This window comes from Anas acuta, chromosome 4, assembly GCF_963932015.1.
Source record: "Anas acuta chromosome 4, bAnaAcu1.1, whole genome shotgun sequence".
Taxonomy (NCBI): Eukaryota; Metazoa; Chordata; class Aves; order Anseriformes; family Anatidae; genus Anas; species Anas acuta.
Window position 1 is genome coordinate 31,333,808 of NC_088982.1, and position 25,944 is coordinate 31,359,751.

Sequence of the window (25,944 nt, forward strand, 5' to 3'; positions counted from 1 at the left end):
TTCTACTTCACGATCAGTTTTGCCCTTGGGATTTTAAGTGTGCAGTGAAAAACTGCACTGACCTAAAAATATGTGTGCATTTCCATAAGCGCCATCTGTAACTGCATCATATCTAGCGAGCATTAAACCAGATTTCAGCATTCTCTACACTTTAGATGATGTATTAAAAAAAAACCACATCCATTAGTAGCAAACATTGGAGGTGCAACGTGTGTTGCAGAAAGGACCTGAAAGAAACGCGGGTTATACCACCACAGTGCACAGAGGTGTGAAGCTGCTCTTCCAGGGAGCGGTGACGTTCTCCAGGGGCCAGCAGGGAGCAGGACACCCAGAGGAGAAGCTCGAGGCCACGCAGACCCCTCGGGCACGGCACGAAGGCAGCACCCAGCCCGCCCGCACAGGGCTGGTTTCTCCACGAGGAGCTGAGAACACGAGGACTCTGGCAAGGACTCGTAACAAACGGGCGACTTCATTTATTGTTTATTACCCCGTCGGAATGAATCGACCATCTCGGACACTCCACCACACGCAGGGCAGAAAACATTTACAAGAGGGATGCGCACCCCCAAAATAAGTTTAAGATGTACAGGTTTGCAATAGGAACCAAGAGGGAGGGGAGAAAAAAACAAAACAAAACAAAAGAACAACACAAAAACAAGGACATTGCAGTCAGACTTTGACTTTTGGTTACAGAAGAGATCTCTGTCTCCATGTAAGTGGGGCTTTCCAACTCTTAAATAAACAGCATCTTAAAAATAGAACATTTGACAATTTAAACACATGTATTATTCCTTCTAAATAAATATTGTGTGGAAATGATGCTTTGTTGCCACCATACCCTCCTTCTCTCCTTCGGGTACTCAACCATCACCTCTGTTTTTCCTTTTTCCTCGGATGCATGGTTGTTTTCTAATGGCAAATCCTATTTCTCTTTTTTTTTCAAAATTTTTTTTCTTTTCAATTTTTTTTTTCTTTTTAAAGGGCCTGACCAGACTCAGGTGAAAACTACGGGCATCTTCCCTTACCCCTCACAGGCCTCTGACCTAGCTCGTGGTTGAAATACGATGGCTTTCTAAAAAGTAACAACTATCCGAGCGGTCTCCTCTGTAACAGAAAGAAAAAGCCGGCGTGCAGCCGCTTCCCACCGCTTCCCCCAGCCCCTGGTCTTTGCAGCGAGAGCCCCCCGCCGCCCTGAAGCCGAGGGTCCATTTTGGTGGACCCGAAACTACCTCTGCACCAAGACCAAGTCAGAAAAGGCCGCCGGCCTGCCGACCAACCCCAAAGTGCACACCAGGAGCTGGCCCTGGCTGTCCCCTGCCTCTCTTCCTGAGATCACAGCCCTGACTCCCAGCCTCGCCTCCGCGCTTGGGCCCACGCCGGGGTAAATTGGGCAGGGGACACGGACCTCCCTTCCACCACTTCTCCCTTCCAGCTTCTCCCTGAAATGCGCTAAGGCTTTGAATAAAGTGAACGTCAGACGACTCCAAGGTCCGGGAAGACGCCCGGGGAGGTGTGCCTGCGGCACGGCACGGCGCCCTCCCGCCAGCTCCAGCTGGAGCTGAGCCCCGCAGCAGGGGCCGCCTCTACGGGACCTACTTCTGGAAATGCAGACCTTTTGCTGATATGTGTTTGCTGCTGGCTTCTGCGAGCCTCCAAACCACCAGCAGGTTATTTTACAACGGAGGTGCTGCTGCAGGCGTGCAGACCCGTTCCTCCATCCTGGTAATTAGGGAACTACTTCACCGGAGACGCGTTCCTTCCTGTAAGCACAATGATTTGGGGACATCGTCCTCCTCTTTGCTGCTCCCGCAGCTGCGTCAGCGGCAGGGCGAGGGATGCGAGAGGGGACCAGAGGGCTAAGGCACACTATTAGACATGAGGATGGCAGGATGCTGCTGTCATGCAACAGGAAATCTTTGGGTGCAGAAGGCTGTCTTCCTACTGAACGCACAAATGCCGCAGACACCGCCTTCGCTCTTATTGCCACTTGCAAAATCGCAATTTCAACTGTGCAGCTCCTGACAAGGAAAAAAGGCTTGCAAACACCTCGTGATTCCCTTCCGTGATCCCCTGAAGACAGATTTCCAAGTCCCTGGGCCCACCCTGGGGCTTTGGCTGAGGAAGAGCACATCAATCACCTCCCACACAAAGGATGCACGACTCGGGCACCGGCCCCTGCTCTCAGACACTCGCCGAGAGCCGCGCGGGTTGTGGGCCGATGCCCACGTGCAGGATTTGCCCCGCGTTGCACAAGCAGCCCCTCCTTGCTCACCCACAGGGCCCCAGGACGGCCGCGCGCCCCCACCCACCGAAACCACCCACCGCACCCGGACGCTGAGCTGTTTGCAGCCACACCTGGCGATTTCGCCACCTCGACCATGTTCGGCTGACGTGGCTGAAACCGCGCGAGACGGCGAGCAGCACGGCGTTAGGGGCGGGTGCGTGGGCGAGCGTACGGCGAGGAAGAGGGCCGGAGCAGCGGTGACTCCAGAAGTGAAGGTGCAGCACCAACGGCAGGGCCTCACCCGACTCTCAGCACAGGAGCTGGCTGGCGAGTGCACGCAGGTGAGGCTGGGAAGCAGGCGAGGCAGATCTCTGCTGTCTCTGCTGTAACATAATGCTGCTGGGTGCTGATGAGGACGCCACTCGCCATCCGAGAACCAACATGGTGTGATGGGCTGCATCCGTGCTTGCAAAAACACTTCTCTGACATCTCTTCTGGGCACGCTGCTGCTGCAGACTGTGGCATGTTGCATAATAACTCACCTCTGGAGGCAGATTTCCTTCTTGTCGGCACTTCTTCACGTGTGATTATTGTCCTGCTGGTTATTCGTAATAGAAATGTTTATAGACCATCAATACATTGAGCCATTCAGACAATTCATTGCACTTTGTTGTTTTAAAGGAAGGCGACATCAACGCTGGGGCCCTCCTATGTCTCTTCTTTTTCAAGGCAGCAAAATGTTACCCTAAAAACAAAGTTCTTTTTTTTTTCCAGTGTAACCAGATCCCTTCCACTCTGATTTATTTTCCCTTGCAGGTGCTTTGTATCCCATGATTCAGCAAGCCAGACTGTTTCTGAGGCTTCCAAAGTGCAAAAGAGTTCAAGGTACTTAACCACCTTGAGCACCAGTTAAGGCGTATTTGTCTCCAGTCTCAGCCACTGTAAACCCTGTCTACTGTAGTGTACCAGTTCGGTCATGCTACTGTTCAGTGCCAGAGGGCACACCGCTGCGCTGAGCTCAGCAAAAAACTCTAGAAAAGGAGGAGAGAGAGAGACAGAGAGAAAACAATTGGTTGGTTTCACACAGGAGGCACAGCCAGGCTGGGGGCAGCGAGGGGGGACAGCAGCAGTTCTCAGGTCTCACAGAAGACCTTGTTAATGCACAGATCAGAGCTTTCACCAGCACAACAAACACGTGATGCAGGGTGCATGCAAAGATCACACACACACACATACACTTGAAGTGCCTCCCCGCGTGCTGGCATCGGAAGGACATGAAGACCCCATGGCAGGTGAGCAGGAGTCTGGGTGTTCGCAGCTCAGTCCCTGCCGTGCATGTCCCCCAGGGTTAAGAAGCTAAATTTGAGTGTTTTTCTGAGTTCTGCCTGGAAGCACGAGCAGCTGTCATCAGCCTGGTCCCTGCTGTCCTCCATCCTCAGAGCACGGAGACCTCACAGCTCCTCAGCCAGACAGGCTTCCAACATCTCCACCAAAACAAGTGCCAAGCCTACACAACTATTCACTGCTCTGCATGGATCCTCGCCCTCGGGAGTATTTAACACCCCAGCCAGTATTTAACACCCCAGCCGTCACTCCCCTGCACTGAAGCAGCAGCCTAGACCAGGGGTTGACTTTCATCTTGCTTGGTGCATGCTCTGCCTGCTCTCCCGTGGATTTTCTTCTGTGACTCATTCACTCTGGCCCACCAGCACATGCCTTCAGTGTGGCAGCCTTTGATCAGCCTCTCGAGGACACAGCCCAACACACTGCACGCATCTGCTCAGTGGACAGCCAACAACTGGAGTTACTTTATTCAACACTGACTTGCAAAAGCCTTTTGATTTTCAACAACTGCCTGACTAGCACGAGTGTTTTTACAGCCTTCCAGTAATTTAGGCCAGGCACATCCTTCTCATTTTCTTTTACAGGTCTGGCAATTCGTCCCTTCACTCACAGGAGCTGACAAACCTTGGTGTTCAATGACCAATGGCACTGCGAACACCACATGGGCTGGCTGGTCACAGACTGAACTGTGCCCGCTCTGAGGCTGTTGCTTACCCACAGTTGCTTGGGGGACAATGAAACACTATTTTAAACAATAAATCTCTAAGGTAAAAAAGTAGCAGAGGATTTAGGAAATGCTACTGGCAAATGCCAGTCACGTGCCCAACAAGGGCTCCCATTGAAGTGCTGCTCGCCTGCTCTCTTACACCAGGAAACCAGTCTTGCCATTTGTAAATCAGGAATACCTGGGAGGCTGACAAACAAAATGAAACACGAGGCCATTGGGCACAGACCTGTTTGAAAGTTGGCTTCTCCTGCTACCGTGAAGCAATTTGCCTGTTGCCTGGTTTTCTGTGCTCGATACTCTCACCCCTTAGGCTGTTAGACTTCTGAGGCTACTGAGAAGCACTTTTAATTTGGAACGCTCACCAATGCGTTGCCAGCAAGTACCTCTGCCTAAAACCAGCCAATGCACCACAGATGTCTATTTCCACATATTTGAGGCTTTGATCTGTGGGTATGGTGTTTGCTACGCGGAGCGTTAGGATTTAAGCAGGCACATGCAGATAAACACGATGTGCAAGACAGAAAAGCCAAAAGGAAAAAAACTTACCCTTATTCTTCCTGGCCAGTGCATCAGCCTGTTCCCAAATGTCATACGCATAGAGGATATAGGAAGTGATGTTGACATATGAAGAGGTGATGCTTGGGATATTATAAGGGATGGTGACCGAAGAGCTAATGCTGTTGCCACCACAATTGCTAGCGTTTGATCCTGGCTGAGAACTCACGGATCCAGCAGGAGAGGGCATTGGAGAAAGAGGAGAAGGCATGCCTGTGCTTCTGCAGGAGAAAGAAACACCACCATCAATGTTAGCTTCAGCAATAAATGTCTTACCACAATGCTCATACCAGGAGCTAGCCCATGTCATTTGGGCCTGTGCTATGGAGTGAGTGTTGAAAACTGAGATGTGTTCAGCTAGAGAGGACATAATTATCCCTCAGGTGCAAGGCCAAGGTTTTTCAAGTGATTCCCCACTCCAAGCACTCCTCTTGGGACAAAGGAAACAAGGGCTCAGACATCCAAATGCATCACCCATCCGCCTCCCAAAATCCACACCTATTTGTGGAAGCCTTCACCACGTAATCCAAGTGTTTTTACCCAATGACTTCAGGCATGCTTATGTTGTCCCCGCTTATGGAGACTGGAGCTTCCTGGCAGCTTGTCCTTCACTTGCAGACCTGGAGAAGCTTAATGTGGCCAGCTCAGCTGCCTGCTGGCTTCACCCCATCATTGCTTCCCACTGCTTCACCCAATCCAGTTATAAGTTACTTGTACAGCCTCCACCACTGCTCCTGGGAGACCATTTACATACTGGTCAGCTGTACTGCACACAGTGGCAGAAGGATAACTGGAATTTCAGTCCAAACAAGCCTCTCAACCACAGAGTTTAAATGGAACAAATGCAGAGCTGAGCATCTATTTGCCACACACCATTACTGCAAAACACAGTAAAACTCCTAGCGCTGCTAAAAAGCAGGCCCAGTGTGCTGGGCTTTGGGTCAAACACTCTTTTATATGACAGCTTTCCTTTTACTTTTGCTGCTACATATACAAGAACTCTGCAGCAAATACAGAAGAATGACAAGATGTTCGATAAATCAGAAAATGTGTTTCTTTTCTACATCTTACCTTGCAACACATGGAGAAGGTGCTTGTGTTACTCTGGAAGAACTCTGCAGCAAGGAAGAGAGCTCTTGTTAGTTTTGTTGGCCCACACCAGTAACAGCTACAGCTGTTCAACTGGCAGCTTGGCAACACGTGTGCCCTACCTTGAAGTGGTCATTCAGGATCCTGGAATACTTTATTGCAGTGTCCTTTTTGTAATGAAACATTGCCATGTGCAGGAGGGACTGGCAGCGCATGCTGTGAACAGAAAGAAACCCAAGAGTCAGTACCTGTGCCCACTGCTGCTGGCTCGCCAGCAATCCACCACGTGGGATGGGGACAGGCACCCATCAGCCTCTCTGCAAATTCAAGAGACCTCAGGATCTCTCCTGTCCTGTTCATCTCAGAAATGCAGACTCAGTGAAAAAAAATCACACAACAGCAAAAAAAAAAAAAAAAAAAAAAAAGAGGAAAGGCCACATTTCAAAGGTGCCCAACCTCTTACGGATGCCAAGGGCTGAACGTGCCCCTGTCCAGCAGCACCTCAGCTCTGTTCAACGTGGCCAAAACGTGGGCAGGCACATCACATTCTTCCACCTGAGGTGAAAGTCCTTACACTCAAGTTACCAGCAGACCAAATTTTAGAGCTTGTGCCTTCCACGTGTGGTCCCTTTAGGTATCCTGGCTCACTTCAGAGATGTTTCAGTTTGCTCTGGCTTTTATATTGCTTTTTCCCTTGCAGAACTCTGATTCACATTTCACTCATTCCTTTGCACCTGACAGCAACAGGGCTTTCACTGTCCCAGACCTAAAAACAGACTACGAAGTCACAGAGAAAACATTACGCACCATAACACAGCAAAGATTTTTTCATGTGAAGATGCTGAGGTGTCCGTAAAGGGTTTTAATGTCATTATGAATCTAAGGAAACAAAAATAACAATCATGTCAGTCATCAAGGCTCTTAAGTCCCACTGTTCATGAAAAACTAGCACATACCACCACTTTAAACACTGGTCCAAAAACCAGGAAACTTGACCCGAATCCTTGGTGCTGACACTGAGTGCTTGGCATTATTTTGAGCAGACAACTTTGTCTGAAAATGCCTTGTGTCACCCATAGCGGGGACAGATGCAACCACTCACAGGACCTCCTCTCCTCTTAGACTGATTAATGGGCAACATGAGCACACGTACAACAAAGTGCCTCCACAGGGGACCACTGCAGAACTAAGGTCCCCCTGAACTGAGGGTGAAATATTAATTCCAGTGCTTCTGGCCAGGATAGACATCTTGGTAGAATTATTTCTTTTTGGAAGATTAAAAAAAAAAAAAAAGGCAAATCTCCTTTTTGAAAGCAAAACAGCAACAGCATCGTGGAAATACAGTCTGTCAAAACCACAGAGCAATGACATTTTTAAAAGTAAGTTTGAAGCCTACTACAAAAAATAACTGGCAGCTGTCTCAATCAGCTTCACGGGCATCCAGAGCCATCCTGGTTGCAAACAAATGACACAACCAACCACTCTCCTCCAAACATACTGCCTAACCGTCACGGTTCCAAAACCACTTACTTGATGAGATCTATCGTGTCGGCGAATATGCTGTAAGCAGATTTTGGTGCTGATGCATCTGATTCCATGGCAATCCCGTATTCAATGAAGGAAAGGGCAGCATCAAGGTACTGAAAGGCCTTTCCAGTCTTGTCGGTCTGTTGGGAGAAAAATCACATTTTCAGACTATGGCAAATACTATTTCTCTCTACCTGAATTCTTCTTCTCTCCCTAAATAGGCAGTATTTGAAGAAATAAATATATATATATCATGTCAAACCTCCAGGTGATAACGAAAGGGTTCTCCTCAGGATCCCTAACATAGTCCTAGTCATCAGCCCTGTGTGCTCTCGCTACCCGGGTCTCCACCTTATGCTCTGCCCCCAGTGGTTTTCTCTGCTAATTTATTTTCTTTGCATTCTTTAGATACTCTTGGCTGGCACTGGGGGCAGGCCTCGTTCGAGGCAAGTGGGGTTTTCCCACTCTATTACTTTCCCCACTTTATTTTCACAGGGAAACAGCAAGTGGCAAATGTACATTACCTGACTGAGCCATATCTAGCAAAAAAAACAACATAGTTTAATCATGCACGCTGTTAAACTGCACGCATCTGAGACAGCCAGCCACTTTCAAGTCTTGTTCACCAGCAACACAATTATCATCAGTGTCCTGATATTTCAGAGAGAACTGCTGTAAAACCAACTCTCTGGGCCATATTCCCAAGACAAGAGTGAGAGCTCTGCAAAGCAAGGAGGCCTGCTAACCTCCAAGCCCATTTCGATTCCTATTCTCCGGGCATAATCTCTGAGTGTGTTTACGCACAGGGAAGTGCCTGAAAATTAGGCAAATGAAAGCAGCCTCTCCACACATGACTAAGTCCATACTCCGTTAGGTGGAAGTGCCATGAGCCAGCACAGCCTGATCACGTGCCTGCAGCTATCAGATCCCCACGCAAGAGCCGCTGGATGTTTCTAGCACAGGGCCCAGGCTTACCATTGCATCAGCTTTGTGCTTCAGCCTCTTGGCCTCTTCTATGTGATATTCCATCGAATGCTGTCTGAATTGGGGGCAGACAGAGGAAAACAGACAGAAGAAAAAAAGGTAGTGTAAGTATTGATTTAACCTTATCTAGAGGATGCTGTGACTCCAGTACAGGCTGGTACTGTTACTGAACGCATGTTAGAGTTCTGATAATCACTAAATCAATGTTATCTGCCTGTTTGTAAACACACAGCTGCGGAATGCGCAAACAAAACGGTATGAAAAGAAGGTTTTTTTTTTTTGTTTTTTTTTTTTTAAGACTATTTAAGGATATGATAGAAAACCAGGTAACATTTAAAAGTTACATTTGGACGTTAAAAAAATAGGAAGTTAGTCTTTTGTGAGTACAAGCTTACTTCTTCACTTCCAGGTAAAAATAGTAGGCATGAGACTGCCTGTCATTTCTCCATCACAACACCCCCATATTTTGTCTGAAGCATACAGCACACCTTGCAACATGATGCACTCATCTCAGAGCACAAGAACTTGCGTTCCAAGTAGCTGCTTACAAGGGATGGGGTCACCAAGGCTGCTGCAGGTCCCAGTCTCCTGACTGATGATAAAGCAGGACCAGGCACGATTCTGAGTGCAGAAATAATCTGTTCACTGCACGAGTGGCATGGAGCCACCTGAGCACTAACATAAGGAGCCAGAAAGGAATCACATTTTCTCAGAGACATCAGTCTCCTGCACAGTACCTTATCGCAGACAAGTCTGCCACCTGTCAGGAGCCAGACAAACCAGCACCCATCCCTTGCAGGCAGGCACAAGAGACACGGCCTTGCAGAGGGTGATTGTCTCTGAGTTGAGAAGTACCTGTGTCTATACCAGCTCCCTCAAAACAATCGGAGAGCTTGGCTGTGTGGTGGGTGGAGAAGTCCCAGAGGTGAGGACAGGGCAGATCCTGTACCTTTCTCTCTCTCTCACAAAAGCAGTGCTCGATATGGAGCAGAAGCCCAGTGTCTTCAGAAAGAACAGATGAGGAGCACAAAACAAACACTTACTTTTCGATCTTGACTTGAGGTCTCCTTGGCTTGGAGGTACCATTTGGCAAAGAAGGCACTGGGAAAGGATTCGTGACATCCCCTGCAGATCCCTGAAAAAACAGAGAGCAAGATAAAGCTGGTTAGAGACATCCATCTAAAACTGTTCCAAAGCATGGCTTTCCTAAATTTAAAGAGAAAAACGTTTATTTGTCTGAGACATAGTATACTTCTCCAGGCTCCCCCCTTTCTTCTTTCTTCCCAGTCCCCACTCCAATACTGGAAATGAAAACTTGGCTTCTCGCTAGACTGCTGGTGAGGGTTAATACCATTCAGATTTTCCTTGAGCATGCAGAAATTAGGTAGCACGTTTCCTTGCACAACATCTAAGGGAGCAGCAAGGACACTAGGAGCACATTTTTCACGGTCACTAGAAAAGGCAGGAACTAGTACTACCTATTCACATTTACTCCTAATTTAACCACACAGCAGTTGCTGACTCTGCATTGCTATCTACAACATCAGGAAAAAGAAAGCAGTTAGAAGCCAGCTAATACAGCACAGTCAGTCTCCATTAATGTGCACACACATCGAAGTCCCAGACCACACACATCCAGGCACTTGTAAATGGCAATATAATTGAATTTTATAACCCAATAGTGCAAAGATTCAGCTGCAAGAATCATTAACAACGATTTTGTAAGCAAACTACGAAAGCTTGTAGTGAAAGTTACAGTTAAAACCACAGGGTGCTTATTTTCAAGAATGAACTTTTTTTTTCCTTTTGTAAACACACTTGTTTTCACACCTAATGTATCACACTCGCAGTTGCCTACAGTCAGAACCAGTTCCTGGCATAAACACGATTCTCTTGCCTTTCACTTTTACATGGTGATGGCTTCTCATCGTGTTTCACAGGTAAGATTAAAATAAAATAGAAGATGGAAAGCAACCAGAGATACTACAGCACAGGCATTAGGGCTAGCAAGATAGGGTCACAGATAGCCACTGAAGAGGCAAATATGCTTGAAAGAGCTTTCTCTAGTGGCTGGCTTACCCTTCTTTTCATTTAATATCCTAATGGAAAGTTTCTAAAGAGAATCACACAGCACCCATGGGTCGCAGGATACGCCAGCAGTAACGGATACCTACTTTGTTGCCCTTCACCTGTTCAGAGCGCTTTCTCTCCACCTTCTTGTGCTTGGCAGACAAAGGATCCTTGTGGCTGCTTGAGTCCCTGGCAGTGTTGTTTTCTGTGGCAGGCAGCTGGCCGTTCTCACTCCTGGGTCTCTTCTGGGCCATCTTCACTGACTTTGGTGCAGAATGTGCGGGAGACATGGGTGGCAGTGGTGGGGGTAGCAGGAGATCTTTCTTCTGGGTCTCAAATGATGCTTTTGGTGCTCTAGAGAAGGGAAATGAATTTTGCAATTGGCATGAATACAATGTCTATATAATATAGGGATTTTTTTTTTTTTAACAGAAAAAAAAAATCAGAAAAGTTAAATACATTGTGTACCAATTCTGTTCAAATTTCTCTGGAAATGTGAACTGACTTGTTAACAAAGAATCCTGCAAAAGCAAAATGAAACCTCAGGGACTTCACAGTGCATTAGATCCCCACATGTTCAGCTGTCAACAACGCACAAGCAAGTTGCTTTTGAAGCAGGAATCAGCCCCAGGGCTTATCCTTGGAGGAAAGACTTGCAACCAGAATGTCAGAATGTTGCAAAAACGACACCCCTCCAACACAGCGCCTTATCACTGAAAAAGGGGGAGAGGTAATTACAGCGAGTAAAATCCCTGGGACACATCACCCAACATGGCAAGTGAAGCACAGCGCTGCCTCTCTCTCCCCGTTACGGTAGAAGATATCTTTTACAGGCAGGGATACTCGCCCTGACACTTGATCCTGTGCGTGCTTCAACAGAATTAAACTGAGTTGTTCCTTTGGGACTTGCCAGCTAAACTAGACAACACATACGGGTTGGGAGGATATGAGGGACAGACCCTTAAAGTGCTGTGCTTTTAAATGGCAGAGCTGATCATACTTAATTCCGTGGCAAATTTCTGATCATCTGGGGTTAGGATTACCAGGGAACTCCAGCAGTTATAGGCAGCACGCAATAGCACTAAACCTCATTTTTCAACTACCCCTTTTTACTTTGTTTTCCTTCAGCTCCTCAGTTTCCAAGAAAGCACAAAGTGTCTAGAACAGTGAATGCCAACTCTCCGGCTGCAAAGTCAGCAGAGGAAGAAACAAGACAAAATGCAGTGGAAAGTGTGAAGTTGAGCAGCTTGCTCAGCTCTCCCTTCTTCACTGTGCCACCTGGTGCAGTGCAATCTTCCAGAGAGGGCCTTTTACAGGGAGCAGAGCAGCAGCCCCAACCTCCTTCCCAACCTCCAGCCAAGTTAACCTGCATCCCTGACCTGACCCCGGAGCTCTCTCCCCACAAAAAAGGATCCAATTCTTCCTGCTCTGAAGGGCACCACATGGCTAGAAGAGGTGCTTGTTTGATCTGAGAAAAGGGGAGGTACAAACCCTGGATTCAAAACCCTTCCAGCTGCTAGAAATCAGGACAAATGCCACCACATTCAATGGTTTTACAGCAGCATAATACAAGAATGGAAAACAGGCACTACAACGTCACCTTGTGCTTGAGTAACAAGAACACGAACGCTCTGCATTATAAAAGGACAGGAAGATCAATGACACTAAGTATAATTGCACATCTGCAACAAATAACGAGGCAAATAAATAACACTCTTACAGCCACATGGCTGGTGTCAGGACGTACAGACAAATTTGCAGCAGATAAAGTTTCAGAAAGTACATTATGTTAAACAAACTCATAAGAAGAATAAAAGGTACAGTTCCTTGCTTTAAGTTTTAAAAGAAAGGCTCATTTTTTGCTATCCCATTGCTGTATACTCACTTCTGTTTAGTGGAGTCTTTGTTAGTTGAAGACTGCAATGATTTTGTTTCTTTGTCTGATTTCATTTTCTTCCTATCAATCTCCTTCTCCATTTCCCTCTAACAAAAACAAAACAAAAAAAAAATCACTCAGATTTAGGAAGTTCATGTACAGTACAGACCAACACAGCTACATTTGATGGCTTCATGTTAAAAAAAGAAAAGAGATTGGAACTGACAAAGTGGAAAACCAGAGCACAGTTGATTTCAGGCTCAATGACAAGTATCCTAACGTGACATTTTATCTACTTCAGCTGGTTAGAATAATTATTTTGTAGTGGAGGGGATGAACTGCCTAAACCTCTCCTTGCCAACAGTCTGAAACAAATGTACTTCTATAGCTGAAGCATTTTATGATCTGTTCTGGGCGTTGGTTTTCTTCTCCTAGTGTTTTGTGACAGGTTTTTTTTTGTTTGTTTATTTGTTTGTTTTCTCTAAGGGATGGGAAAAAAAGCATTCATTGGAGACCTAGACTGCACAGGGATGTAGTCAAGATGTTTTATGAGCAGGAATCAAGTATAGCATGAAATTTTGAAGTGTCAATTAAATTTGCTGCCTATACTCTGACCAGCAGGAACCACTGAGGCAGAGGGATAATAAATGACACTTTTTAAGCACACTCCACAAATCTTATGATACAAAGCATGCAATACCAAATTATCGTCTCACTTGAACAGAAAACCTTCAGAGTAATTCATTATAAGACAAGGAAATGCAAAACAAAAGGAGCTCACTCTTCAGCCAGCATTACCCATGGAGTGCCTGGTGCTAGCCCAAAGCATCCCAGGACTTCGCATCTGCCTCCTGGGGCACATGCAGGTTAGCCTCAGTGCGATGGAGCTCCATGGGTAACGCATGGCACAAAGTCCACTTCAGAGCCTCCAGAGCATGGCTCCAGCAGGCGCATGGGTTAACTATTCCTGCTGCAGGACTCTGCAAAGGGATCCCTGGAAAGCCCCTTACTGGAGACGCGCCTCTTGTGAGCATCAGCATCTCTACCAGTGCCACAGCAGCTCCAGGAGAAATCAGAGGCTTTTTTGATGTATTCATCCAAGCACTGAGATGCACAGGAGGGGTTAGTGGTGGTTGTTATTATCAATGGTTTAGTTCAAAGTCTGCATTTAGGGAAAAGCAAAAGGCATGGAGCTGCTGGCATCACCCCTGGAAATCATAGTTCACAGCCGCAGAATTTGTTCCCTCTCTGCGTAAGCCAGCCATCACAATTGTTTCCCAGAAACCCACAACTCTAGACAGGAAAAGGCCACGCTACTCGGACTGAGGCTGCAAGCAAGATATAACAGCAAGAATTCTTTGAAAATACCAAAGCATTTGTTAGACAGCATGCAGGGCTTTTCATTTGCTCGGCAGTGGATTTTTGACCAATAAGAAACATCTGTGAATAGTTTTTGACACATTTTCCCTTCAAAAGTTTGGAAACACCGTGGAATGAGAAGGACAATGAGCCCAATCTGATCCTATGAAGCAAAAAGAAACTCCAAGCACGGGATTTTCACACAGCTCCACACTCCCTACACACCACCGCGGTCCTTGCACAAACCCACCTTCACCTCCACCTCTCACCTTCCTCTTTTTGAAGGACTTGTCAGGAGTGTCCGTGGTTTTCCTCTCCACATCCTGCCCCCTTGCACCAGGGAACTCCTTTGCCTCCGCTCTCTTCTGGTGACCGCCCTTCCCGGGGAGCTGGGGAACTCTCGACAGCAGCGGGAGATCGATTTTAACCATGAGGCTGCGAGGGACGTGCACATCCCTCACTGGCGACAGCAACTTCTTCTCCCTGACAGACAAGGGAAGCTTCTCCTTGTGGAAGTCCTCTCTGAGCACAGCAGCAGGCCTGTGGCCGCTAGTCCTGGTGGGGGTCGTGCCCTGGCCCTGAGGGATTGGGCTGAGAGCGAGGTGCTCCTGGGCACTGCCCAGCACAACGTCCCTCGGGGGCTTGGGGTCCAGCAGGGCTTTGGCGCTGGCCTGATGGGAGCTCTTGTGCTTTCTGCCCTCGGGGGGCTCTTGCAGACTGGGTTTCAGTTCTTTTCGGTCGCTGGATTTTGGCCTCCCTTTCGTTTTTACTTTTGGCTTGTCTCTGGAAGACTGGTCTCTAACCTCGTAAGGACCAGGTTCGCTCTCCACCTTCAGGCCCCCCTTGGGCCCCTCGTGCACTGGAGGCTTGCTGGGCCTTTTGATACCAACAGTCTGCCTCTGCGAGGGCTCCTCAGCGCATGCGGGAGACTTCTGGCAGTTGCGTTTGGTCGGAAGGTGAGCATCCTGAGAAGCCCTGGCTGCTCGGGCAGAGCTCTTGTGATGAGGCTCCCTCGGCTCCGCGTGCTCGTGGGAGGAGTCGCTGTCGATCTGCTGTCCTGGCTCCTTGTCCTCCTCATGTCCATCCGTATGGGCAGTTTCTCTGGGGCTCTCTGCTGGCACTGCTGGTGGGTTCACCTTGGTGAGCCAGTTGTCAAGCTGCCACTTGTTTGAAGTTGGTGGGTCGGGCTGTAGACAAACAGAGAAAGGAAGGATGCAAGACTGATGCCTGTATCTCAATCCTAACACATGTCAGAACCCTGTAAAATTTCCCCTTACTGTTAAAGATGAAAGACCATGACAAAGCGGGGATGCTCTGGTACATACACATCAACAATTAATTCACGAGCACAGGACCAACCACGTGGTACAGCTTTCCTGGATCCCTGCTAGCCCTACCTGTCGTGCAGTAAGAGATAGGCATGAAAACCCCTGCTCGGTTTGCTCTGTGCCACTACCCAACATCCTTGCACAGTCAGGCAAGTACCCACTGTGAAAACAAAGCAGGTGCCATCCTCACAACTTTTACCAAGTTAGTTGCACGAGGTGGACCAAGAGCTGTCCCAGTTTCTTCCAAGCCCTCTGCCTACACAATCCAACACTCGCGTCCCCCTGGGTCAACCGAGCCATGAGCTACGACTGAGTACTGAGGGCCTCTGCAATCAGTCAGACACTTATAGTTAATAGAAGCCCTGCCTAATCAAAACAGAAGTCTGATGTATCAGGAGAAAACTTAACCAGCTAGCTGTAAAAACAGACATCTGAAGCTGCAAATGAGGGGCACAATTCTCTAGGGCCCACTCTGAAAATACTGCTTAATTCTCAGCATCGCTCAAACGTGTCACTTGCGATCTGGGCACCGTCAGAGCACAGCTACGCTTGTGCCCTCACCAATCCTCCCCAGCCACAACTCTCTTCTGAGAACAGCCACAGCACTTCTCAGAAAAGAGAAGCCCTAGCACATGAAAGGCTTTCCAGGACTAATTAATCCCTTCTGCTGGCCTTTTCTTCTCCACCCAGACTCTACCCTCCTTTGCGCCGTACAACATGTTGACATGAAGACGTGTCCTCAGCTGTGTCTGGGTGACTCCATCTAGAAAGCTGGTTTATAAAACAGACTTGGTTTTATCACATTTTAAACTTCTCAATCACAAATGATAGTAAGAGAAAATATTAAAAGATTAAATAACAATAAGCAAATACTGCACATGGGTCCTAAAGTCTTTGCTTTTATGTGAGGAGCTGGATATAAAAAACACAGAGCATGTGCACCACTTGGCTCCTTGTGTAAAATATACAGTTTACTGAATAAAAAGGGGGAAAAATGGTCAATCCACAATAACTAGGACTTCACTAGAGAGAAAACAACACTGTAACACAGCATATTTTCAGTATAAAGCAGGCATGATTTGGTATAAGAAGGTAAGTAAAATATCTGTTTCTCACATAGCACAAGGCAAAGTCTGTGAGTGAAGTGCTGCGGAGCGAAGCGTGTTAGCTGTGAGATCAGAAGACAGGTCTTTTCAAAGCTTCTGCAATGTCTCCTGTGCCCAAAATTCTCCCTGTTAATGTGCTTCTAAGGTAAAAGAAAAGAAAGCCAAGGCTAGGGAGGTCAAGAGGAATAAATGACAAGGTTTCTGGGCTTTGTGAGAATTATCTCAGAGCTGTCAGTGGACTGGTTTATATAAGCTGTGGTCCATCAGCTATAACCCTGCACTTCCCGCTGGCCCAAGAATGTTTTGTGAGCTGGAGGATCTGTTTTAAACCACAGGACACGAGTACATTTGCAGCAGATTTTTAAAAAGCTGCATGGTCTCAATTATTATGCAACTCTGAGGCACTAAGCTCTGTTTGCCTGCTTTTCCCAATAAAAGCCTCAGAAACGCCAGTGCAGCACTATGTGAGCCAAACTCAACAGCAGCAAGTCTAAGCACATTCCAGCCCTTCCTGCGGGCCCGATCACTTCAGCTGGGAGAAGCCAAGTCTGTCACTCACACGCAGGAGCTGCAGAGGGGCGCTGGCAGCTTCCCGGAGCATGTCAGGGTACTGGGCTCACCCCGAAGCAGCCGACAGCCTCAGCACCCTGAAGAGCTGCACGGGGAGAGGTGAGAACTGAGGACAAGCTGCAGTTCCCACCTGTGCCTTGTTTGTGCCTCATCAGTAAAGGCACCAGTTCCTCCCAGAGCGCTAGCCAACAATGCCAAAAGGCAGGGGGGAACACTCCAAGGTGAGGCACTTCAAAGTCTAATTTATGCTGTTACTAAGGGTTATTTCATTGACAAACTCCTGCAAAGAAGCAAAGGGCAAGCGAAGCTTGATGATGCAGCAAAGATGTCAACAGGCCACCTGAAGGATGAGGGCGTTTCAGGTGCCCTGTCTGACTGCGTTGAGCCAGCAGAGAGCCTGCATTAAGCAGCCCCTACAGTTCATGTGCATTCACCTCAGGAGCTGACACTCTCGGAGGGTCAGGGTCGTTGGCTTCACTGTCACTCGAGCTGCTCTCCGTCTCCGAGTCTGAAGAGCTGTCTGAGTCACTGGTGCTCCCTGACTCTGGGCTGCTGGAATGTGCTGATGCCACGCTCTCGGGCTGGGACTGCAGGGCACTGCAAGGCCACCAGGAGATAAAATTAGAAAGCAGCACGCGTCAAGGTTACTTACTACATTGATATGGAAGCATCCAGAAATAAAACTTAAACCCCCTGTTTTGGCACTGGAAGGAAAGGGGGCAAGGCCAAAAGAATACACTGCCATACTCCAAGATAAAACACCGGAATAAAAAAAAAAAACAAAACTCTGGAAATAATAAAACCTTCAATTCCAACCCAGCCATAACTATACAAGCAGGATGTCACTGCAAGAGTACAAAGCTGCATTTAGCCAACAGAAGGCTTTTAAAAAAAGTGACAAATGCTATTCTGACAGTCCCAACACTCAGCAGAAAAGATGCCTAATAAAGACTAACAAGACGGAAACCTGCATGCCAGGATGGCTTCTGTTTTTATTTTCCCCCTTCACAAGAAGGGGGAAAGCAAGTTCTTACTTCTTCACCCATGTTACTTGCCTGAGGTGCTGCAGCTGTTTCATGAACAGCCCCAAACAGCAGCATTTTTTGCAAAACCCAGCCCTGCTCACAAGTGCTTTGCCCCAGCCCTGCTGACAATGGGAGTGGATGGAGCTGAGGCATAACTTTTTGTTCTGGAACAAACTAAAGAAGTCAAAACACTGACTTCTAACTCTGAAAACTCTTTCCCATGTCAGCACAAATACATTTGTATGATGTGGAGGCAAGCTCCTTGCTGATGCAGACCGATACTGCGAGAACATACTGTTTCAAGAGCCTGCAGAGACAGTCGGTCATGCCAAGAAACTGAAATGCCCTTGTGCAAGCCTGACTTTGCAGACTGTCACCAGTGCTTGAAGAGCACACACATCAAGCCAGAAAAGTACATCGGTGCTCTCTTGTTGGGGTTTCTCCACCTTTCTGCTTCTAATCCGGGTGCGTGGCTTTTCAGTCAACCTTGAATCCTGCTTCTAAGTTGCCCTATCAGGAGGGGCTGAAGCACCATCGGTAAATTTCTTCTACACCTATTTGGCTGTTTCTGGCTTCCTTCTGAACTGCAGCTGCACTCATACCTTAGCCATCACTGTTGTAACTGAAAATCCCATCATCTCCAGTGTGCTCTCCAAATAATGTGATGGTGTGGAAGAGGAGAACAGAAGGGAACAGATGGGGAAATACAATTCTGGTTCGAAGGCAAAATCTAGCGTGCCTGGACTGATTTCTAATTGAAGCTTTCTGTAAAACCTCACACAACTAAAGCCAATTTGGCTTCAGGCAGCTAGAAACCAAAGCTTGCATCTATGACAGAAATGAGGGACCCTTTCCCACCTACCCTCATGTAAAATAACAATTCTTTTTTTCCTCCTTATCTGTCTACCTAGCAGTTTGGGAACAAACCTGTACCTTGGAGGAGCAAGTGAAGAAGGTGGCTTTTCAACAACCTGTTTTGTTCACAAAAACAAAGAGGAGAGGGGGAGGAAAGGTTAGCTTAAGGAGCTCAGAGCAACGCAACACGTCGCGATGATTTAACGGGATGTCTGTGGGCGTAGGGTATAAAACATCTAAAACTGACTTGGTCGTCACCACTGTCTTCACTATCACTGAGCTGCAGGTCGTCCTGGAGCATTCTGAAAGACAACCAGAAGATACACATCAGCTAGGGCAGACACGTTTTCAAGCAGCAGACACTGAAAAAAGACTTGGTTTGCACTTTTCCAAAACAAGCGGACCTCCCCAAGGCTTTTTAACATTCGGCATGCTCAAGCTGCTAAATCCTCTCGTTACCTGAACGAAGAACATGGAAACACACAGCCTGGGCCTTTCACTCTGCCTTCCACCTGACCTCAGGGTACTCTGCAACACAGGGGCAGTACCATTGGCTGCCATTTGCAGACAACTGCTGGAACAAGTCCAGCCCTGCTACAGCAAGAGACGGACAAGCTTTTGGCTCCCCAAGGGGCAGAAAGCACCACAAGATGCGCACGGTCACACGTCCTGCTCTTTGTGGGCTGCAAATACTTCTCCTGACACACAGCTCCTCTTTTTGCTGCTCGGATCTCCCATCACACACACGTACCTAAGCAGAGGCCAAGGTCAAGCCAAGCTCCTATTCCTGCTCTGCACAGCGAGAGCCCTAACGCTGGGGATTAACACACCCGAAGCAGTTTCTGGGTGGTGAGGCACAAGGCCTGTTCCAGCATTGCTAGAGCAGTGGGCTGCCTGCGAGTGTTTCCAGATGCACCATTCAGTCCCAAGTCTGCAGGTGGTACCTGCTGCTTCCAATTTCACTGTCCTCTGTGAAACTGGGGTCCTCAAAAGGCTGGAGGAGAGGGATTTGTGGGCAGACACCCCAAGTTCTCCACAAACCACAAGCAATGAATCTCAAGTCCAAACAAAAATTTCAGAGCAATTGAGCTGTCAGTCAACAGATAAAATCTATTTCAGCAGTCAGTAACCGAGGATTAGGGTCAGACAATAACTGAGGCATTCTCTCAGTACCTTTCAGCCTTTCCAAGCACCAGATTAAAGCTCCGTAATTCAAAGGAAAGGCTGTATCGTTCCTTCAAACAGAAAGCCACGTCACTTCTATTAGCCCTAATGGAAATTGCACATTCCGAACGAAGAGAGAACAGACTCCAGCAATTATTCTCAAGGTTTGTTTCTGTTGTTGCCTGTTTTATGTTTCCTTTTTGTACCAGGAACAAACCCTCTGCTTCCACCATTTGAGGAGGGAACCCAGCCCCATACATAAAACCACGGGAAGCACAGTCAGTGATTTCCTGCTACTTGAAAGCCTGTCTGCTCACACTGAAGGTCAACCACTTGCTTTCTAGGGCACCTCAACCCCAGCTGGAGCAAGCGAGATGTCGAAACCAGCAGGGAGCCCTCCGGGAAACTCCACACGCCCCTATGGCCACATACCAGCAATGACAGCGCATGGGTTCGGCAGGATAGCCCGAACATGCGAACACACCCGTGGCCTGCCTGCTAATTTTAGCAAGGAAGACAGGTCCTTGACACAGGTGCCTCCTCACGCTGGCTCTGGGTGACAAGAAGTGAGCTATGGGGAAGGAGATCATTGGTGAGGCTTCGCCATCTCAACACTGCGTACTTGAGGGTACATCTCTTCCAACACCTTTGCTGCTTCTACGCCTGTCGTTTCCTAATAATATATATTTTACTGTGGATGCCTCCAAGAAAAAGAACATTAAAACACTACTGCTGAATGAAGTCCCTTGAAAAGACAATTTCAAATGCCTAAAACCAAACATCTTTATTTTGATTTACAAGCAAGTTGAGATTCTAACACTTGTGCGACTGCAAACCGAGCGTACTGCCCTCCAGAATTAACTTCTCTCCATGCAGTGCTCTACATCCTCACTAGAAAATCAGGACACGTTGCCTGAAGCTGAATATCCACAAATGAGAAAACCCGAAACCTCCAATCCCTTTGCAAAACAACACTCCAATACAGTGGCAGGCTCTCTTACTGAATTACACGCTGCATGTCTGAACTGCTGTCTTCCTACATTGCTATCATCCCATCTGCTTGCACTATCAAGCTGGAAAACTTCAGCCACCCAAATTAATCTCTTACTAGGGATGTTGCCAGGTTTGATTTTTTTTTTCCTTCCTTTTTCTTTTTTCCGGTATGGGATTTGGGTGAGGGGCCGTTTCCCTTTCCCACGTGCTTGCTGTTTGTTACACTGTCAGGCTCTTGGTTTGGAAGACGAGGAAACGGGAATGTTTTCCTCCCTGTAAAAAGTCTTTTAATCTAATCCTTATCTGTTTATTTACATCTTTGAAGCTAGTCAAAATTTGCTATCCTAGGGTACATTCTCATTTTGGCAAGATGCGTACTTTGGTACAGTTTCCTTCCCAAGACACCAGGGTTGGCAGCTCTGGATGCTGACTGCTGACTCTGATGAGACAGCATCTCTTCTTCAGGCATTTTACTTTCAAGTCATAAATCCCTCAAAACTCAGGGCAGAATGCGAAGATGAGTTAAAGGTCAGGGTGTCCAAGTAATAAGAGACAAATTGAGTTCTCCTGCCTTCCCTCTCCACGAACTCTGACTACTCCCCCTGCAGCACCAGCAGTGTATTTTGTTGCTGCTGACATTGTTTTTCCAGTTACGAGGCCTTTTGTTGAAACACGTTCACGGGGCTGCTAGTGCACAGCTCACAGAAAAAAACCTGCCTTCGGAAGGGTACGTTTCTACGTGACACGCATCTGAGTCAGAGTTTGCTAAAGACTGAGGTTGGGACCCACGCTCTTGTACCTGGAGCAGGACGGCACCCAGAAGGCCTAGAGGCCTCCCGTGCCCACGGCAGGGCGCACCCCTCCTGCACAGCCCTGCCTCCCGAGGCGTTACCAGCCCCAAAACCCCACGTTACCTCGCACCAATGCAGAAAAAGCTCTTGGTGCCATAAGGGCTCTGCCTGCTGTCACCTATGTGCTTTCTTTGTTCAGGCATTTTGACTTCGCCATTCCCTCGTGGCTGTCCTCTTCCATCTCCCAGCCTCCACCACCTCATTTCCTCACACACCTTCCCTGTGGACACCACCTGGAGCCTCTGCTTTTAGAGTAAACACTGGAGGGAAGCGCTACGAGACACTGCTGTGGCAAACAACCCCCCCTCCATCTCCTACTGAAGGCAAACACCATGCAGCCCGCAGCAATGTGCACACATTGGCTTCAGCTGGAGCCAAAGCTGCTCTGCCCTGCAATTTAAACACACTTCCAGGGATGTGAAAACGTCCCCGAAGTTTTTCCGGGGTTTTGTTTTGTTTTACCTTAAGCACTCTGGCCTACAGAGGCATTTCCTTTAGAGGCTAAAGGATACGCTAGGCAGTGCTACGTAGATTGTCCTTTAAATCTGATTTAACTGTTTCTACCCAAAAGGACTGCCGTTTTCACCTGAGCTGCTGGTAAGTGAAACGCAGTGTGAGAACATTGCAACCACTTAACTTCAATTTAGGATCACGGAAGAACATTGCTCCCACTTAAATTCAATTTAGTATCAAGGAGGAACATGAAAACTTCATGAGTCACACTTCTGCATGGCTAGACAAAGCCAGTTTCCCCAAAACAAGTTTTCAACAAATTGCTAAATAGCCTACTTAAAGAAAATAAATCTGCCATAATCATCTTTAATTAGCTCAGCGCTTAAAAGATGCTGAGTTTTCATTTGCAGGACCCACAGCTTATGCACACACTGTCAATATCCCTGTGAATCTATTTATAAAGAGCTCTTTTTGTGAGATGAGCAGCGCTAAAATCAGCGCAGCTTGCCCAGCAGCTCCGCTGAAGGCACGGGCGGGCCCCTCTCTGCTGGCCGTGTGGAGGATGCATCGCAGAGGCAGAGGCTGGCATCTCCCCCATGAGCAGGAGGGTTGCTCCCATTCCAGCATGGCCAGGAACTGACCTGGGGGCTGCATCCAAGAAGGAAAGCCATCTGGGAACCTGTGCCTGCCCGGGGATGCTGGATGCTTAATTTGGGTACACAGATGCCCAGGGATTTCAACCTCTAATTAAGCAGCACAGCACAAATGCTGTTTGTGTTCAGCCAGCCACACTTGGTAACACGAGCTACTATCGGCAGCTGAGTTTTCCGAGGGTCACGTGGCTTCTGAAGAGCAAAGAAAGCCCTGTTTGGCAAAGGAGAACAAAAAGGAGACAAAAAGAAGGAATGCATCGCTTCAAGGGGAAAACGCAGGGCAAGTCCTTGGGCAAACCTCGGTTCAGTCCGTTTAGGATGTCAACCTAAGCCGCTCTGTTCCTCTGCCTTCAACTGCCTCTGTCCTATGGCCATGGTAAATGAGAGCTGGCTCCAAGATGCTAATAAAAATCACCACGAAGGGAAAGACATTCACTGATGGACATCATTAGATGAGGTTCCCTTTATCCCCAAGGAGGACCAGCCTGTGAAGGCAACCAACTCCCAGGGACGGGGCTTGAGCTGCCTTGTGCCTTCCGCCCAGCTGGCCCCAGAGGGCTTGTGTTTGTCTTAGTTCAAATGAAATCCCTAAACGCAGAGGCTCAGTGAGATGTTAGCAGAAACCAGCAGCAGGAAGATTCTGGCTGCCCTTTGGAGACTGGTCAGGTCAGGAAGACTTGAATGAAAAGCCTGAACACAAAATCCTGCAACGCAGCTGAGGAGGAGAGCTCTTGCTTGTGCCCTTCCCAGGTTTTCTTTATTTTAATTGAATTATTCATTATAAGTTAAAAAAAAAAAAAAAAAGAAGTGTAAGCTTTGTAGTCTGAAGTTTGCAGCCTCCCTGGAAGGATGGATACAGTGTGAAGCAAAACGAGCTCTTTATCACTGAGCTGACAAGCATTTAATGCCGGGGTGATTGACTCGCACACAGACCACTTAGCCTCCTGGATGTGGAAAGGTTTCTATTATTCAGGGCTCAGAACCCATCAATGCTGCCATCTGGCCAGGTTAATCCTGAAAGACTCAAAGTCAGCCCACGCAAAACTACTTGCAAGAAACTCCTGTGATTAACCTAATTAATAGACAACCACTTGAACCTACCAGGACTCTGCCAAGTTTTTTTTTTTTATTGTCATTATGGATCTTTCCCACAAACTTACAACTTGATATTGAAGCAATACAAGTATTAGCTGGCAATTCCTCCCTGCCTCTGTAAAACTGTTGCCAAGATTACGCACAAAGATCTGGGACTCCAGTTCTGAGAAGCCTTCTCAGAGAAACCATAAAATAATAGGGGAAAGAAGAGACACAAAGAGACAAAAGAAGAAATATGTAAACAATATTAAAAGAAATCCAGGACCCCACTTTGCACCTTGCTAACTTGATTAGATAATGTAAGCTGAAGTTTTTAGAAACTTCACATGAAGGTAGTGTTTTTGGAGGGGTGGAGGGTTTAAATAAAATTAGAAAAAAAAGAACAATACTTCTCAGGAACTTTCCCTTGGACAACTGAAAAAAAATATACCCCATGATTTCTATAAGATGTGCAAGTTTTCACAAATTTTGTAAGCATAGCTTTACTAACCTTCACAAATTCAAAATGGTATGCTAAATTGATCAGATTCAGTTTGTTTGTAATTTATGTCAGTTTAATGCATGATTAATGCACACACTGTGTGACAAGGTATTAAGTAGCCACAGATTAACAGAGCAAAACCCCCTCCACTTGGTATATTAAGTTGTGTGGTTTTGTGTTTGTGGTGTTTTGCTTTTTTTAACACAGTAATCATAAACGTGAACCAGCAATATTGCTGTGGCTGTAAGTTCCCTCCATTGAAATTCTCAGAGAAAAACTGAACTAATAAACTTTAATCTTCAGAAACATCAAGTAAGGCATATTTTAATTCATTACAGATTCTTTTAAGTAACTGCACAGTAGAGCATGGGAACTGAGTCTGGTTACTTACGATGTTCTTGGTTGAGAACTAGGCAACGTTTTTGAAGGTGCGTCATACTGTTCTGCAAATCAAAAACAAATCAGTTCTTTTTACTTGCCTCACATGAACTGTATTTTACCCTATGGTCTCTGGGTGTCACAAATAGAAAGTCACTCTTCCAGGATGTAATCCTTTGCCAGTGAGATTATTCATCATCCTAAATGGGATTTCCTAACAAAACACTGTTTGTTCTCTGCTGAACTGCTGCTTTACTTTCCAAGTAAGGAACGTACACAATCTCTGAGGCATTATCTAAATTCTTCAGTATTCAACCAAGCCCAGGAAATTGTGCTCCTTAATCAATGTAAACATTTGATATTTCTCATCAATCTCGCACACACAACACACAAAGTTATCTCTGAGCTCATACAGACATTGCTGCGTGTTCTTCGGATTTCTACTTACTCTGATTCTGTGCTACAGATCCAACGTGCTGTGATTCCTGCAAAGAAAGGACAAAGTGAAAAGTTGAGAATAAAATACACTGGCCCTCTCTCAATAGCTGCATGTTGGTGATGCGTTTTCAATGTGTTACTTATTGTAATAAAAGTCAACCTAACCAAAGCTTGCCTTTGAATTGTCTAAAAGTTTAGGCTGCTCTGACGTAGTTTAGCACAAACATGATGTGCTACTGCCACCAAAAATGTCCTGCTGGCAAATGAGCAGTACGTGCCTTTTTGAAGGAATATAGAAAATTTTGACAGAGCTGCCAAGTATTTCTGTTTAATGCAGTCAACAAATATTTTTCTTGAAAGTAAAGATTAAAATTTTTTGTGCTGCAAGAGAGAGGAGATGCTTAAAATGTTTCTGCAAAGTAGTCACATTTGGAGACCACAATTCGAACAAGCAGCTATGTCATCTAAACAGCATTCATTCATCCTTCTCTCTGGCTCAAACATCTTACAACTCTAAAAATAGAAAGCTTGCTAAAAAAAAAGGTAAAAGATAATCACACTACCACATAGCTCACTCAGAAATAATTACTCATAAGCACCATCTGATCTAATTCTCAGTAAAATTATGCATTTCACGCAGCAGTTATGTAATGTGAGATCCACTGTGCTTTCGTTTATCTGACTTCTTCAAAAGATAATCTCTCCTGACAGCCTTTATCTAAGAAAGGGGCAGGGTCAAAAATTAGATGAATGCACACGCAAGCTGGAAAGCTGTCTTTAATACATCAAAAAGGCTGGC

General features: G+C 46.8%; 1 protein-coding gene across 6 annotated transcripts in view; it reads right to left on the reverse strand.

Moving 5' to 3' along the window:
* Positions 1 to 458: 458 nt before the first annotated feature.
* Positions 459 to 25,944, reverse strand: part of AFF1 (ALF transcription elongation factor 1) — a 73,660-nt gene continuing 48,174 nt past the window's right edge. For 3 of the 6 annotated variants that reach the window (XM_068680508.1, XM_068680511.1, XM_068680509.1), the window contains exons 6-21: positions 25,156 to 25,192; positions 24,721 to 24,772; positions 18,887 to 18,941; positions 18,718 to 18,755; positions 17,194 to 17,356; positions 14,025 to 14,942; positions 12,406 to 12,503; positions 10,625 to 10,874; positions 9,494 to 9,585; positions 8,442 to 8,505; positions 7,470 to 7,606; positions 6,747 to 6,818; positions 6,062 to 6,155; positions 5,922 to 5,965; positions 4,842 to 5,071; positions 459 to 3,255 (exon numbers count right to left, since the gene is read on the reverse strand). In XM_068680508.1, coding sequence (XP_068536609.1) covers positions 3,134 to 3,255; positions 4,842 to 5,071; positions 5,922 to 5,965; positions 6,062 to 6,155; positions 6,747 to 6,818; positions 7,470 to 7,606; positions 8,442 to 8,505; positions 9,494 to 9,585; positions 10,625 to 10,874; positions 12,406 to 12,503; positions 14,025 to 14,942; positions 17,194 to 17,356; positions 18,718 to 18,755; positions 18,887 to 18,941; positions 24,721 to 24,772; positions 25,156 to 25,192 — 2,466 coding nt within the window. In that variant the 3' untranslated portion in view covers positions 459 to 3,133. The remainder of the gene's footprint in view (positions 3,256 to 4,841; positions 5,072 to 5,921; positions 5,966 to 6,061; positions 6,156 to 6,746; positions 6,819 to 7,469; positions 7,607 to 8,441; positions 8,506 to 9,493; positions 9,586 to 10,624; positions 10,875 to 12,405; positions 12,504 to 14,024; positions 14,943 to 17,193; positions 17,357 to 18,717; positions 18,756 to 18,886; positions 18,942 to 24,720; positions 24,773 to 25,155; positions 25,193 to 25,944) is intronic. The other 3 variants (XM_068680510.1, XM_068680513.1, XM_068680512.1) reach the window with 3 other exon arrangements.